At 33.8% G+C, this 15,101-nt stretch overlaps 1 protein-coding gene across 1 annotated transcript; it reads right to left on the reverse strand.

Annotated features, from left to right (window-relative positions):
- Positions 1-11,269: 11,269 nt before the first annotated feature.
- On the reverse strand, positions 11,270-13,822 carry LOC131053169 (LEAF RUST 10 DISEASE-RESISTANCE LOCUS RECEPTOR-LIKE PROTEIN KINASE-like 2.2). The gene is made up of 2 exons (XM_057987788.2): positions 12,876-13,822; positions 11,270-12,572 (listed from the first exon to the last, which is right to left on the reverse strand). The coding sequence occupies exons 1-2, from the start codon at positions 13,648-13,650 to the stop codon at positions 12,079-12,081; spliced, it is 1,269 nt and encodes a 422-aa protein (XP_057843771.2). The 5' UTR covers positions 13,651-13,822; the 3' UTR covers positions 11,270-12,078.
- Positions 13,823-15,101: the final 1,279 nt, after the last annotated feature.

Here is a 15,101-nt window from a genome sequence, read left to right on the forward strand (position 1 = left end):
TGGTTAGCCTAAATAACCTCCACCATCTCAACCAAGTCACTCACATTCTTTATTTGACTAATTTTCTCTATGAGATCATTAACCAAATTGTCCATTGCTTCCCATTTCTCAATTGTCTCGGCTGATTTCCTTGCCTCCATCCAAGCCTTCTGATCCTGCTCATCATTCACCTAACTTGAGGCTCTAGCCTCTACTCCAAGAACAGCTTCGAGCTTGTTAACATTTTTCTTCAGCACCTCAAATTGAATTAGCAAACAATGTGGAACTGGATCATTTTTATTGAACCCTCACATAGTTCATTAGCCTTCGCTACAAAAAGGGGAAATTCATCCTTAAAAAAAGAACTGCATTGGGAGGATTGGGAATTAGCTCCTTTTATTTCAAAATTATCTGGAGCCCAATTAGACCTAGTAGACCAAGAGAAGGTTGTATCCTCATAATCCTCTTTGACAATGAGTATTTTTTGAGCCAAGCTTTCACCAACATGGGTGCCCAAAGGGGTCTTAGCTTTCACATTTATTTAGGGATTAACCCTAGCAAGTTCCTTATGAGTCTTATTAGAAGCAACAACACCAAAATGATTGAATGGAAGCTTGACAAACAAACCTAGACCTAAACCAGATTTAGGGGGCTTAACATTAGGGCCAATGGAAGAGGTTAACTCTAATAAAAATTATAGCTATGGTAAATAAGCCCCTGATGTAAGAGAAGGGAGCCCTTAGAATTACCAACCTCAAAAAATTGGGAGATAGAAGTAAAATTCCAAAAGAGAAAATTCATCCTTACCTCATGTTGAAGGTGATTCAACATTTGGAACAACTAAGAATAAAAGCTTTTGAAGCAGCCATTGAGAGTGAAGAATTTAATCAATAGCACGTTTGCACCCTTCCAGACACCAAGCCAGTTGTCCTTTTTGAAGCCACCTTGTCACCTGGGCCTAGAAATTTTTTGAAATATGCTTTATAATTCCTTTTTGGCTTCTTTTAGAAAGTCTTTCCCTCTATAGGCATCCTTGTAACTACATCAATAGTCTCCACAGATACAGTAAATTTTACTTTCCCCCCTTAAACAACACCTTTTTTCCAACACTCAGAAAATTCATCAAAAAGTGCAGGGTTGAAGCCCTTCATACCCTCCATGTAATTTACTAAGTCAGCTTCAACAACTTTCTCCTAGGGACCTAGAGGGAAGAATTTACTTTATACTTTTCATACGAATTTGACTCTGTTTGCATTAAGTCTCCCCCATCTTAGACACAGAAAGCCTAAACCCAAAGGCCAAGATAGTTTCACAAAACTAGAAGGCAAATAACCCTTCTTAGAGGTGGTAAAGGAAATATTACTTTCCTTGCCATAATCAATGATAGAAGTAAACCGTGGAGAGAAAACTAAATACAAAGACAATATTCAAATCTTTTAGCTCCTTGGAATTAGATTTCCTCATCAAACATGGCATGTATTTCTTCAAAGAAATTATGCATATCCATCCAGAATTTAATGCCCTCAGTGAAGAGGCCCAAGTTTGTAAGCCTATTTGCGGCCTTGTTGCGTTCCTTAAAAACTTGTTGAAACACAATGTGTTCAAATGTAGAGGTGACACTTAAGCAATAATAAATGATGTTCTTCCCCTGACACCTAGATTTGGCCAAACCTTGCTACATCATAATAATGTTTTTGGAGTCTGCTTCAATAAATTCCCTCCTCCCTTTATTCTTGGCGATATAAATGACAATAAAGGTTGTCATCATTTTAGTCATGTTGAACGTTTGGGTTCCCAGATTTTTTATGTAAGCCACTATCATTTTTTCTATCTGGGTCTCTTATTACACCACCCCCTCCCACCGGACCTGGGTTCCCCTTATTTATATCCTTATTGTTTATATTAATTAAATAATATATCTCTATTTTTTAGCTATTATCCTAAGCCTTATTATAAGGCAATTAATTTTTTTAATTACTTATTCCTACCCTACTCCTTTCTTCTACTAAATTAAATAAATATGATTATTTATTTAATTTAGGTTTGTCATATTATTTCTTCTAAATATGAATTAAATTACAAAAAATATTTAATTCACCAATTTTCTATTTCCTATACCACATCGTACAACTCATCCACTTTCATCAATACTACTTCATAATCTAAACCTAATAAACCCCTAATCATTTGTATATTATTAATCCTTGAATAAGAGATAGGTCAAGTCTTCCAATTTTATTTCCTCACACACCTAATCCCCTCTCTCATTAATATTTTCCCTTTTGCGAGGTGGTGGAACCTTGGAAAATTATAGCTTTTTTTTGCTTCCTTGAACCCTTGGTCATTTTGCATAAGCTTAAACCCCGAGTCCTAAGTTTTTGTAAGTTGTATTTCTTAAACCTTAAACCTTAGCACTTATTTTTTTATATTTATATGTTATTGGTAGTGAAATTTTTATGTCACAAGTTAAAGGGTGTTAAGTCATCCATCTTACTAGACGACATGTCCTAGTTAGTGCTCGGTACAAATATCTTTTAATTTTCATAAGTTGTGATCTTAATGTTTCCTGTCATTATCCCATCTTTCCTTATCGGTTTGAAGAAAATTGGTAGTCCACACAAATCCATGAGCTCTAGATCTATTGGATTTGTCAAAGTTGTGAGGTTGCACTAACCATTATATCCTCTATTGGGACACAATTTACTTTCCAAAGGGATGTGATTGAATATTCCATAGTAAACTATTTTTTTGATTGGGTGCTAGAACCTATGGAAGCTATGCTATTCCATAATGATGAAATGTGGTGATTACCACTTGTCAGCTAGGTAACGAGAAAGTATCCAATCAACCCCATTGTATTAGTTTGATGGGAGCCAAAAAAAAAATTTGTGAGGGCATGTAATGGCGATGAATGGCTCCATGCTATAAAGTTCCATCCAATATGTTTTACTCTGATTGGTTGCAAAATTCAAAAGAATGTCAAAATATTTTTCAAATAAAATCTATAAATCTAGAGACTTCATCTTGCCACAATCCTTTAAAATAGGTTACCAACATTCAAAACTAGTAAATGGCTAGAATTTGGTGCACAAATTGAACATGAATTAGATTTTAAGTTGTTTAATAAAAATAAATGTTTGGTCTAGATGACATCAACCACAATTTATTGCATTCACATTAGTTTTCTAGTTTGAGATTTGTTAGGAGTTCTATAAAAAAAACTAGTGTTTTGTAATAAATGACTAGTGAATACATTTTCTAAATTATGAATACATGAAGATTGAACAAAAACAAGTCATTTTTGTTTTGTATGGTTGAAATTGATTTGAATGTGTTTGAATGCTATATTTAGGGTGAGTGATGATCAATTGACATGAAACAATAGAAACAACAAGCTACAAATGAGATACAAATGCATAGGGAAAACTCTAAATAGGAGAATTAGAGAAGCTCATATGATAGTAAGTTTAACCCAAAAATATGAGACAATGTGGAAATTTCCATCCTAGTCCCTAATCTAAAATGTAGATATATGAAAATATTTTTGAATCATGATGTCACATAGAATCCATTCTTAGAAACTAGTCAAAAATTGTTGGGACTGTGGTGGTTTTTTATCTCGGTGTTCTAATTTTTGCCTCTACAAAAGTTAGAACTAATCATCATCATCTCCTTCATAGAAATATCCATTTGTGGCTCCCAAATTCCTCACCTACACACAAAAATAAGGGAAATGATGTTATTGATAGGGTTTGCCTAAGTCAAGCCTTGAGTTTGAAATCAACCTTGGAACTGAATTGATTTTTTAAATAGAAATGTTAAAGTAAATATTGAATGATATACCTCAAATCTACTACAATTGATAATATATGACAATGTAATCCTCTTCAGATGTGATCGCAAGTGTTGATACAATAAAATGACTTGACACAACATTAAAATGAATTACCTAATCAAACAGACATGCTTTCATGAAGATTGATGTAGATTTGTTACTTCATGATGCTTGAAGGATATGACGGGATGGAATGTTGCCTCGAATTCTTGAGAATGCTTGATGATGAATTATTACAATATGGGTTGATTGTTGATGATGTTGGATGAAAATTAATAGGAATATTTCTCTTATCTAGGGTTCCTAAGGTAATTTAGTGATTAGGCCAACCTCTACTTGTCAAATTGAGACATCGAGAACTGAAATCATCGAGGAGGGAAAGTGCACTAACCCATTTAAATTAGGCTCTGTTTAAGGAGAATGAAGATGGCGTAGGCACAATGGTCCTTAGAATAAGATGTCTTGGGTTTCATGGTCCACCTAAAATAGGGTAAACTAGTAAGAGACCAGGATGCATAACCTGAGACAGAGGTTTAGTTATCGATATGGACAAAGGACATCAAATTCAAGGTGAAAAGGTCATAAGTGGATTTAAGGGAGAGAGCTAAGATAGGTCACTAAAGTAGGAGCACAAAAAGTGCTATAAATTTTATAGGGTTACAATATACAATTCTATAGAAACAATATCCCCAAAATGAAATTCATTAATAGGTAAATATTTATCTAGATTTCCTTTCATTAAAACATGCTTATTTATATTAATGTCTTTTGGAATATTCTCAGATACCTTAAATACTTCATGTGGAATATGGGGTTGCCTTTTTTTCATTCCCCTCAATTTTTGGGTCTTCTTTAATGATGCATGTGTTGTCCTTCTTTTGTGAATTCATCTCTAGTGAACCCATCATCATTTTGGGTTCGATGCAAAGCAACCTCTGCTCCAGAGATCACCAAAAAATAGAGAAAGAACTTTAATTTAATGCCATCAGGATAAAATGCTTTCAAGACAGATAAATGGTATGCAACTGTATCTGTTTGGAATGCATTACCCAAATAGTACAATTGATTAGTCGCACATGAAGTTCCACGAGTGTGATCTTTTTCAAATCCTAATATAATTTCTATCTTGTCAACCTCTAGAGGAGCCACCTGACCTAGCCCCACCCAAACCAAGTTCCATTCTTCACATTTTTGAAGAATGTATTTATGTTCACTATCTTGCAATTTCCCTCATGAATTTTCAATTATAGTGTAGAGTTCTTCATGAAGGACACCACCACATCGTCTAGAGTCTATGCTTCAATTTTTTTCTTTGATCCCATGGAGGCCCATAGTCCTTTGTCTGAGGAAGTGCTTCTTGAATAGTCATGGGGGAAGAGGTAATGCTTGAAATCGCCTGTCTATTAGGAGATTGTGTACATAACCTCTTGGTCTTCTAGAAGCCGAAAAGTACTTCGAGTCCACCAACTCTGGTTCCATGCACTATATAAATTTTCAAATGTTGCCTTCCAAATATCCTTCGGTGCAAAAGCATCATTCTCATAATAGAAAAAAGGTGGCCCTTGAATGAACACATTGATTTCCTACAAGCGTGGCCCAATAGGTTTCCCAAGAATTCCAAAACCAGTTAGTCCCTCTAGACATAAATTAGAGATGTCACATCACACACTCTAGACATTGTTTGTCTATATTGCATACTCTCTATGTATTTATCACCCTTTAACACTTTCCTCTTCTTTTCTCCAATTGCTCTCTTCTAGGCAGTTGATGAGCTTGTTTCCATGTCATTCAAGATAATGCTTGCTTGCTTTCTTTTACGAAATTTACTTGCACACTAGTCTTCAGCTTGTATCTTCTTCTTCTGCACAAATATAAATTATAATTCATGCTCAGATGATAATTAAATAAAATAATAAGATTTAGTCATTAGATGGTACATATTATCTGATGAAAAGATCCTAGACAATCATTGGAGAAAGGAAACATCATTGATAATCTTTTTTGCAAATAACACTGAATCAAATAAATTAAAAATGTTTTATGCATTTTTTAAAAGTAGCTAAACTCATGCAATGCTTTCATGCACTGACGACCAAGCCGTCTGACCCACAACATCTGATACTATCAGAATTTTGACAGAAACTAAAGAAACATCTAACAAGGATGTTGTATGTCTGATGTCACTTCCTTGTCGGACAATCATCGATTCATGGTAGTGGGGGAGTGTTGGAATTCTGACTGTAATCCGACGACATTTTTTGTCAAAGGAGAAAACATAGCAACCATTGGAAGAGTTCATAACTTTGTCGGACTGCTGACACAAATGGCATCATCTCATAGACCGACAATGAGTTTTTGATGGTTACATTTGTTGGAAGTCCGACGTGGTGTCGTTGAACTTCTGATAATTAGCCATCAGAAATAGGCCAGAATGTACTAGTGTATAATGTAACTATAGGTACTAAAAAATAACCTAATGTTACTAGAGATAGAGAAAATGGTTTAACAAAGATGATCAAGCCTTTTTTGTGTGTCTCAATCTACTTCCTAAACTACTATTTCATGTAGAAACTTTGAAAACAACTGGTGAATTTTTGCTAGCCTTAGAAAGGTTTTTGGGAAGCTAGATAAACTAAAAATTCATGAGTTAGAAAATGAATTCATATGATTGATTCTAATCACAGTTTCGAGGATTACTTCACTACATTCAAATCATTAAGGTTGTGGCTGAAAGAATGTGGGGTAGAGAAAAATGAGGTTAAACTAAATCTTTCTATAATTTCCAAATTAAGTCCTAATTACTTTTTTATTTTTATCTAACTTATATTTCAACAAAATGGATCTTGGATCCAAGTGGAAAATATAATCTTCATTTTTGCTTCATTATAGACTAGACTAGCAAGCAAGACAAGTTGATTCAGATGGTCACCATGAAGCATTATAAACCTTAAGCCCTTATTGCTAAAAGTGGGAAACAATATGCTTCAAATAACAAAGGAGGGAATTTTTTAATCAAAAGGACAAAAAACCCAATGATGATTAAATATCAACCCTCCAAAAATCACACTAAAACTTATTCAAATTAAGGTAAAACCAAGAAAGAAAAATAAAAGTGTTCCTATTGCAAGAAATTTGGGCATGATGAGCATAAATGCATGAAGAAGTAGATTGACCACCTCACACATATTATTGAGAACAAAAATATAGGGATCCCTAAATCTATTAAAGTCCTCATCAACTCTAGATACTTCTGAGGTAAAAGAAAAAATATAAAACTAATGGAAAAACAATTGTTGTATCTACAATCTCTAGCTCTAAGAGATGGAATCTAGATTGTGGAACTTCCCATCAAATGGCTTCTTCAATGGATCATTTTTAATCATGAAAACCTACAGATACATTTAAAATCATGTTGGGTAACAATACTTATATGAGCATTAATGGAAAAGGAAACATTGACCTCAAAAAATAATTTTCCATTGATGTTCTTTCCATTCTTGAGTTATCAAACAATATTTTTTTCATATATTATATATAAATGGAGGAACAAGAAGGACTATTGAGCTCATATTACATTTAGTAACTATTGAATATTTATAGACAAGAGAGGTTCTTATAGTTGGTGTTGATAATTTCCCTTATCTTTACACCTTGTCAAACTTTTCTCCTAATGATTTCTTCTCTAAGGTTCACACTACTAGTCTCAAATTTGTTGTGAACTTGAATCTTCATTATTGTAGTAAAATCTTGACATCTCCTCCACGATCAACTATTTATACTTAAGAGTTTCATGTTGCTTCCTTGAGAAGTTCCAATGATTCCTTGTAGCAAGGTATTGATATCAATTTTCTAGATCATGGGGTACATTTCTAGTTCAAATCTATTACTAGTTTGTAGATTCTCACATTTTAGACTTTGATGAAAATATTGAGGATAAATACCTTCTATTTCATGATAGTTATTGAACTAGTATAGATTTTAGAGAGGTTCACTAAGGGATTCTAGAGGTTCTTTATAGCAATATTTCATGTGGGATTGGGATCATAGACACATTGCATGTATTGATATTCCACATATCACTAATTTGGATACTACTCTTCATTATTTTTTATGTGACTTGAAATGCTACTTATTTAATTTAGGTTTGGGACATTTGATTTGATTTTGATTAATTTTAGCATCAGCATGGGAAACATGAACCAATGTTAGAATCAAACAACATGATCCTCTAATACATTCCACTTGAATCAGAATTCAATAGTTTGACAACTTTTAGAGTTTCTATCTTTTGAAAGGAAGAGGTATTATTTGTTGCAAAGGAGCCTGCCACAACATTTTCCATGTAATATTTTATGTTGAATTTATTTCTCTTCTTTGTGGAAAAGAAATGTGCCTCATCTTTTATGGATTTTAGGATTATTATATTTAGGTCTTTCTATGTTATCTCTAGTACAATTTGACATTTTTGTAACTCTTTTCGAGGGAATTTTTTTTCACAAGTTTTCTTTCTTTCTCCACTTTATGAGAGATTTATTTATACCTAATTACCTCATCAATCCCCTACTCTTTGTGACCCATATTTCTTTGTGCCCATCTAAATTATGCTTACGGGACATGTTTATTGCTTAGCAATTAATTATGCATGTAACTCTACACTTAGTATTATGCCATCTTAGGTGGCTATGTGGCAACCTAGATAGTTTGTCAAATTGTTCCAAGGTATGTGGCATGTCCTCTTATGATTTTGTTGGAACAAAATCATCACCACTATTAGTGTGTAGATAATTTAGATTAAATTATGTGATCCAACCACTTCTCACTATATGTCCATGGATTGTTCATAAAATTTAGTAGTTTGGATTATTCATTCATATGCGGTCATTTGTATATTTTGTTTCTCTCTTGCATGCATGAGTTTTATCATTCTTCTTAGCCTACAAAATATTGATGTTATTTCCAATAAGTCTTCATCTCATACATCTTTAATCAATGATAAATAAAAATAGAAGATTTTTGATCCTTTATAGCTCACACAACATTAAATTATTTAAGAGTATGGTCACAATGTGTATATCTCAAGGATATTGTAAGAGATTTATTAGAGCTGCCAATTCATGGTCAACATGTTAAGAATTTCTCTATGTAAGTAATGATATCTTTTCATGTAAACATATATTGTTTGCATATTGTGTCTCTATGAAATCTTAGCACTTGTTGATCAATATGAAGTGTGGTTGTCCTATTTTCCTCTTTGTATCCCCTTTTAATGGCCTACTCCTAGAGATTTTGATTATTGTTGTTCTTGCAAGAGATACATGCCCCTAACTAGACCGCATGTTTGGAATCAATTTGATAGTACATGATTTCCCTTTATTCCTATCTCATTTGTGCACCTAGGCCTCATTTTTCCCATCACATATAGTTAATATTAGAAATATATATAAGGTTCTTCATTTTAAAAAAAAATTACCTAAGGGTTTTTCTAAGCAATCTCCCATGTTCATATTATGTGTTGGAGGCTACAAATTTCTTGATAAGTTCCTAAGTGGAGGTGTTTTATGTTTAATTTTTTTATGTACTATACCTACTTTATAGTTTCAAAGGTTTCCTTCCTAGTATGTCTTCCCTCCCAAATATATTTTTTTGTTTATCCTATTAGGATATCAAATTTTCTCATCTAGATTGATTTTTCATCCATATCGCCGCCTTCACTCCTCTCTTAATTATATTCTAAAGTCATCCTTCCCATCACATATCTCCCTTGACCTCTACTTTCCCTTTCCTTTTTTAACATTTTACACTTTTTTATAATAGAATTCTTTCCAAAAATAAATCAATACTTCTCAATTCTTATACTAAGTTACCCTTCATAGCAAGATTTTTGTCTATGCTTTACTGAAAAAATAGCTTTTTATTGATGTACCCCCAAACTCTAATTCTTAACACTTTTCATTATGTATCTCATTAGGACCACTAGTTTAGACAAGCTATCATTATTTGCATGTTTGAAGGGACAAATTCCTTGTTATCTCTGATCCATGATTCCTCAACTATTTCTGTTGTATACTCTCTCAAAATTAGAGATGCAAATATGTTAAAATTTTCATACAATTTTGTACTCTTGATCCCCAATCTCTAATGGTAGCATGATCTATGGGTTATACTTAACTATTGAACTCAAAAAATTGAAACTCATTCATAATGCATTTTTCACTCTCACCTACCTCCCTACACATCCCATTACCATTAATGACCAAATTTGATGATATAACTACTAAGAAGATGTTTTCCCACATAAAAATAGTTTTTATCTTAGGTGCATATATTTATGGGCATCTCAAATTGTGGAAAATTTAAGCACCAAGCCATCATTAATGAGGTTCTATTTTTTATATGAATGATTTTTACACAAGATCCCTAATTCTATTTTAGTATTTGTAGGATTCAAATTCATTTTGTACCTAATATAATTTCCTATTAGATTTAGGGAAAAAGGTGCTGTATTTACCGCTTTATCTTCTACAAAAAATATTAGTAATTTCTCTACTTCCACATGATTCTAACACTAAATAAGATATAAGATTTAAATATTTACATAACTAGTTTCTAGCTAATTTATGTAACTAGATGTCTTCTTGACTAGTTGTAGATCTTTAGGATGACTTCTAAGAAAAGGAGAGTGAACAGTTTTTCCTAACTTAATATTTTTTTTACTGCTACATTTGCTAATGTGAATGTAATAAGAACTTGATAAGTCTTACAATACTTTAATACTTTTACAATAGTATTTTTCTTGTTGCATTCGAATTTCTAGTAATTTGTAAATAAAAAAGTAAGCATGCCCTATTATCGATATCATATCTCTTTTGTTTTTTATGTGTACGCTATGTATTCCGTTAAACATGATTCTATAACCAGATATATGGAACTAGTTCTAGATGTGTTTGAATTGCTGTGCAACTTGTATTGAACACAATAATTATTTCATCATCTAGAAATAGAAATATAGTTGTATGGCCTACGTTATCTAGTATCCCGCTCATGGAAAAGTATTCTAAGTGACAAATTAAAAACTAATTGTTTATTAACTACTCTTCAATTGTATTAGAAAACAAAATAAACTACCAATACGTAAAATATTAGAAAAATGAGACATAATTAGTCAATTACAATACCTTATTAATTATGTTTCTTTTAATTTCAACTTGATTTTCTCCATTTACAAATAATTTTACTTATAATTTAATATGTGAAGCAAATATATATGATTTTTTTAAAGACCAAAAGAACAGTAATTAGATACTTAAAATTATTTTAGTGTAGTAAAAATGTACATCATATTAATTCCCAACAAACAATGCAATCTTAATAGTAATACATGATTTTCTAAGAAGAAAATCTATCCACACCTATGTCACCATGTTAAACGGATGCCATCTGCACAAATAATAATAAAACATATCAAGAGCAAAAACAAGAAAGCATATCACTCTCTAATAGCGCAACTATCAAAGGAAAACAAAAACATTAGGAACCAGCCTAATTTTAAGCCAGGGCTGATTTCAAAGTCCCATAAACAAATGGGAAAATTGGGAAAACAGAAACAAGTTATTTGAATATTGACTGGTAAATTCCGTCACCATGAAATTCCCCAAACGTGTAATCTATGATGCCGTTTCGATTCCAATGGACGACGATTCCTCACTACCTGAAAATGGTGCACGTCGCGGGCGAGCGTCAATCGGAGTCGGAGGAATAGGGATGTCATCGGCATCTCCTTCCAACATGTGAAGCACCCTCATCATTGACGGTCTGTCCGTCGAATCGTACAGAATACACCATAAACCAACTTTAGTCGAACTCCTTGCTTTGCCCTCCTCCGCATCGCTCAACTCTCTTTCCCTCAACCTGGTCTTCAGTTCACCTCTCCCCACCAATTTTATTGCCCAGTCTGGAAAGTAGAATTGGCTTGAACGGCTTACCTGTACATCAACATTCTTTCTTCCTCATACGGGCCCCAAATTTCTAGACCACACCTCTGGCGCAACATATCCTGGTGTCCCCCTCGCTGCCGTCATTGATACGTGGCCGTCTCTCCTTCCACACAGCTTGGCCAGACCAAAATCAGTAACTTTGGCAACTCCTCGTCCAACAATATATTGTGCGGTTTTATGTCGAAGTGAATGATGCGGCTTAACACTCATTGTGAAGATACGCAATTCCACGAGCAGCCCCCAAAGCGATTGAATACAGTTGATTCTAATTTAGAATTTGACCTTCTTCTTTGCTTCCAGAACAAATCTGTCAAGAGATCCATTAACCATGTACTCGTAGACGAGTGCACTTGTATGCCCTTCAAAGGAATACCCCAACAGACGAACCAAATGAATGTGAGGGATCGTTCCGATGGTTGCAACTTCGTTCATGAACTGAGTCTCACTTTGCCTTGACTGATCAAGCTTTTTAATTGCCACAAGATGACAGCTTGGAAGCCTTCCTTTATAAACGACACCAAACCCTCCTTCACCCAATCTATGTGCAAAATTGTTGGTAATATCCTTGATGCTTGAATACGAATATCTGGTTGGCATCTGATCAACATAATTGTGTAGAAACGTCTCTACGTTGGAAATGGACGGTGGGTTATCACGCTTCCTTCTAAAAACCGCTGGACTGTTCAAGGGCGACATCTTCTTTTGATAAGCAATTACCAGCAATAGCATAACTAACAACAGTGCGCTGCCCCCGATACCTGTGACTGAATAAAAGGTGAAAATTATTCAACTGTAGTAAATCATAGTCACAATAATGAAGAATGAATTAGAAGGCAGGTTTCTCCTTTTCCAATTACATATTATAAATAAAAAGCAGTATTACTGATGCTGGATTTACTCCTAGAATCTGAATCGAAAGAATCATTAAAATTTAATAAGTAATGGCTACGCTGAGAAGCTAGTAAAATATAATTTACATCTAATTCAGTTGCTAAATTCTTCCGATTCTTCTGTCAATGAAATCAAAATTTTCAATTGTAATGAAATTCGAAGAAAGAGACTCTTACTCTGATTAAGGATTGCATCATCCATCTGGCACAATGGAATCATGGCTGTAGTATTATAATGGCAGGTATCGTTTCTTAACACGCAATTCTCGCAACCTTTACTGAGATTCCATTCTATTTCGAACCCTTGCTGCAGAATTTCTTCCAGACTCGTGGATCGAGCTAGTTTCGGGTCGATATTCACTGGTAGCTGAACATACGATCTACAATACTCCGCAACCAAACTCAAGTTTAAAATGGGTATGTAATACCAATCATTACTACACTTTAATTTGGATGCATTATTGGGCAACTTCTCCTCTTCGCACTGTTCCCCTAGGGTTATATTATTGTAGCAATTTAACATATGAAATTGAGGGCTAGACCAGAACCCAATTGTGCTACTACTCGAGGATACATCGCATGAATTTCCCCATAGATTTTGGTCCACTATTGTGATGGTTTGGCTCGAATTGTCCATGGAATAGACCTGAGGCTGTCGTATGTAGTATTGGTGTCCAGTGATATTAATTAGAGGCATACCGTAGTAGGGATCACAGTCTAGCTGAAGTGTGGGATCACCGCAGCCGCTATTCTTCCATCCAAAGGGATAACCCAAACTATAAAACCCACCAGTGAAAGGCTTCTCGCATGCTCCATCACAGTGAGAGGTGAGCCATGATATCATAACTGTGAACAGGAGGCAGAGGAAGCGCGAGGGCCGTCCACCAATGGTAGAGGAAGGTAGAGAACAAGAAAGATCGAGTGACAGAGGCAGACCACGGAGAGCTTTCATTTGCTTAAGGAAGAGAAACCAGAGAAAATGAAGTACCTACGCAGGCAAAGGTTAAATTAACATTATAGCAGAAAACATCTGGAGAGGAAAGGACTCATTCTGCAAACGTGAAAGACAGAAAGACAACTAGAACATGAGAACGCATTCCGGAGTCGATGCACACTAAAATAAAGAATCGATCGCAAACAAAACCGAATTCGTGTTTCGTGCTTGGTTCTCATAACCGCCCTTCGTCAAATTTATCTGCGCTTTACCGTATAAATGAGTTCATATGTCAATTCGACGCGTTTTCCCAACCTTAAAGTCCATGGTCACATGACCAAGTAAACACTTTGTTTCATATACACTAGCTTGCATCAAATGGAGTATATGCGCTCCCATCAAATGGAGGTGCAATGGTAATTCTGATAGTAATATATGCTAAAACTTTTGTAGTCTTAAATATAATATAAGATATTTGTACAATGTAAGATGTGAATCATTATGTTTTTCAAGTTGGATAGATTAAATATTTCAATATGATGAGTTGTACGTTGAGTTGGTTTGATCAGTTGTAACTTCTGGTTATTGTTTTTTGTGTAGTCCAATTTGTCATAACATTGCATAGAAGTTCCCACCCCACTCTCAATCCTACTAATGTCACCATGGAGGTTTTCCATAGAAGTCCCTTTCCCTTCTTCATCTATGTTAAGGCAAGATGTCCAATGAAGCCTAATCTACCATTTTAATGGTAGCCAAAAGGGATGAATCTGTCAGATACTCTAAGGCCCTCACTGCATGCTAGTAATTAGCATCGAGGACGTTCATTGGGAGGCAAGCTGTGAACAACAACACCTCAATGTTATTTATTCCAATTGTAATATTCATTGCTTTGTTCAATAAAAAAATCATTTGTCTATGTGTAAAGGCACATCGATTTGAAATAGTCATACTAAAATATTATAATTTTCCAAGATTATAGTTTTTGTGTTGTTTGGTATGTAAATTATCATATATTATTATGTTATGTTTTACAATTTGAATAATAAATGAAGAATTACTAAAGCTTCATACACATAATGAATTTAAAACCATGGAGTTCTTCAATTTTTATGAAATTGTGGTAATAATTTTAAACTTTCAATTTAATTTTTGAATGAAATTTATAGTCAAATTATAATTAGATTTTTCTCCCATGAATTCTTTGATATATATATGAAATTATTTTATGAATAGAATTTGAATCCTTTTTTAATATAGCCACTTACATAATGATACCTATCTATTATATAATTTAAAAAAAAAAAAAAGTATGCTAATTTAAAGATTTTAAATCAATTGTTTACAAAGGTGACCTATTCTAATAGAAAAATCAAACAAATATAAGCCAAATCAAATCTCTAAATAAAAATAATATATCTAAAATAATTAAAAAAACCATATATTAAAATTGCTTGAGAAGAAACTCCCTA

The sequence above is a fragment of the Cryptomeria japonica genome, chromosome 2, assembly GCF_030272615.1.
Source record: "Cryptomeria japonica chromosome 2, Sugi_1.0, whole genome shotgun sequence".
Classification (NCBI taxonomy): Eukaryota; Viridiplantae; Streptophyta; class Pinopsida; order Cupressales; family Cupressaceae; genus Cryptomeria; species Cryptomeria japonica.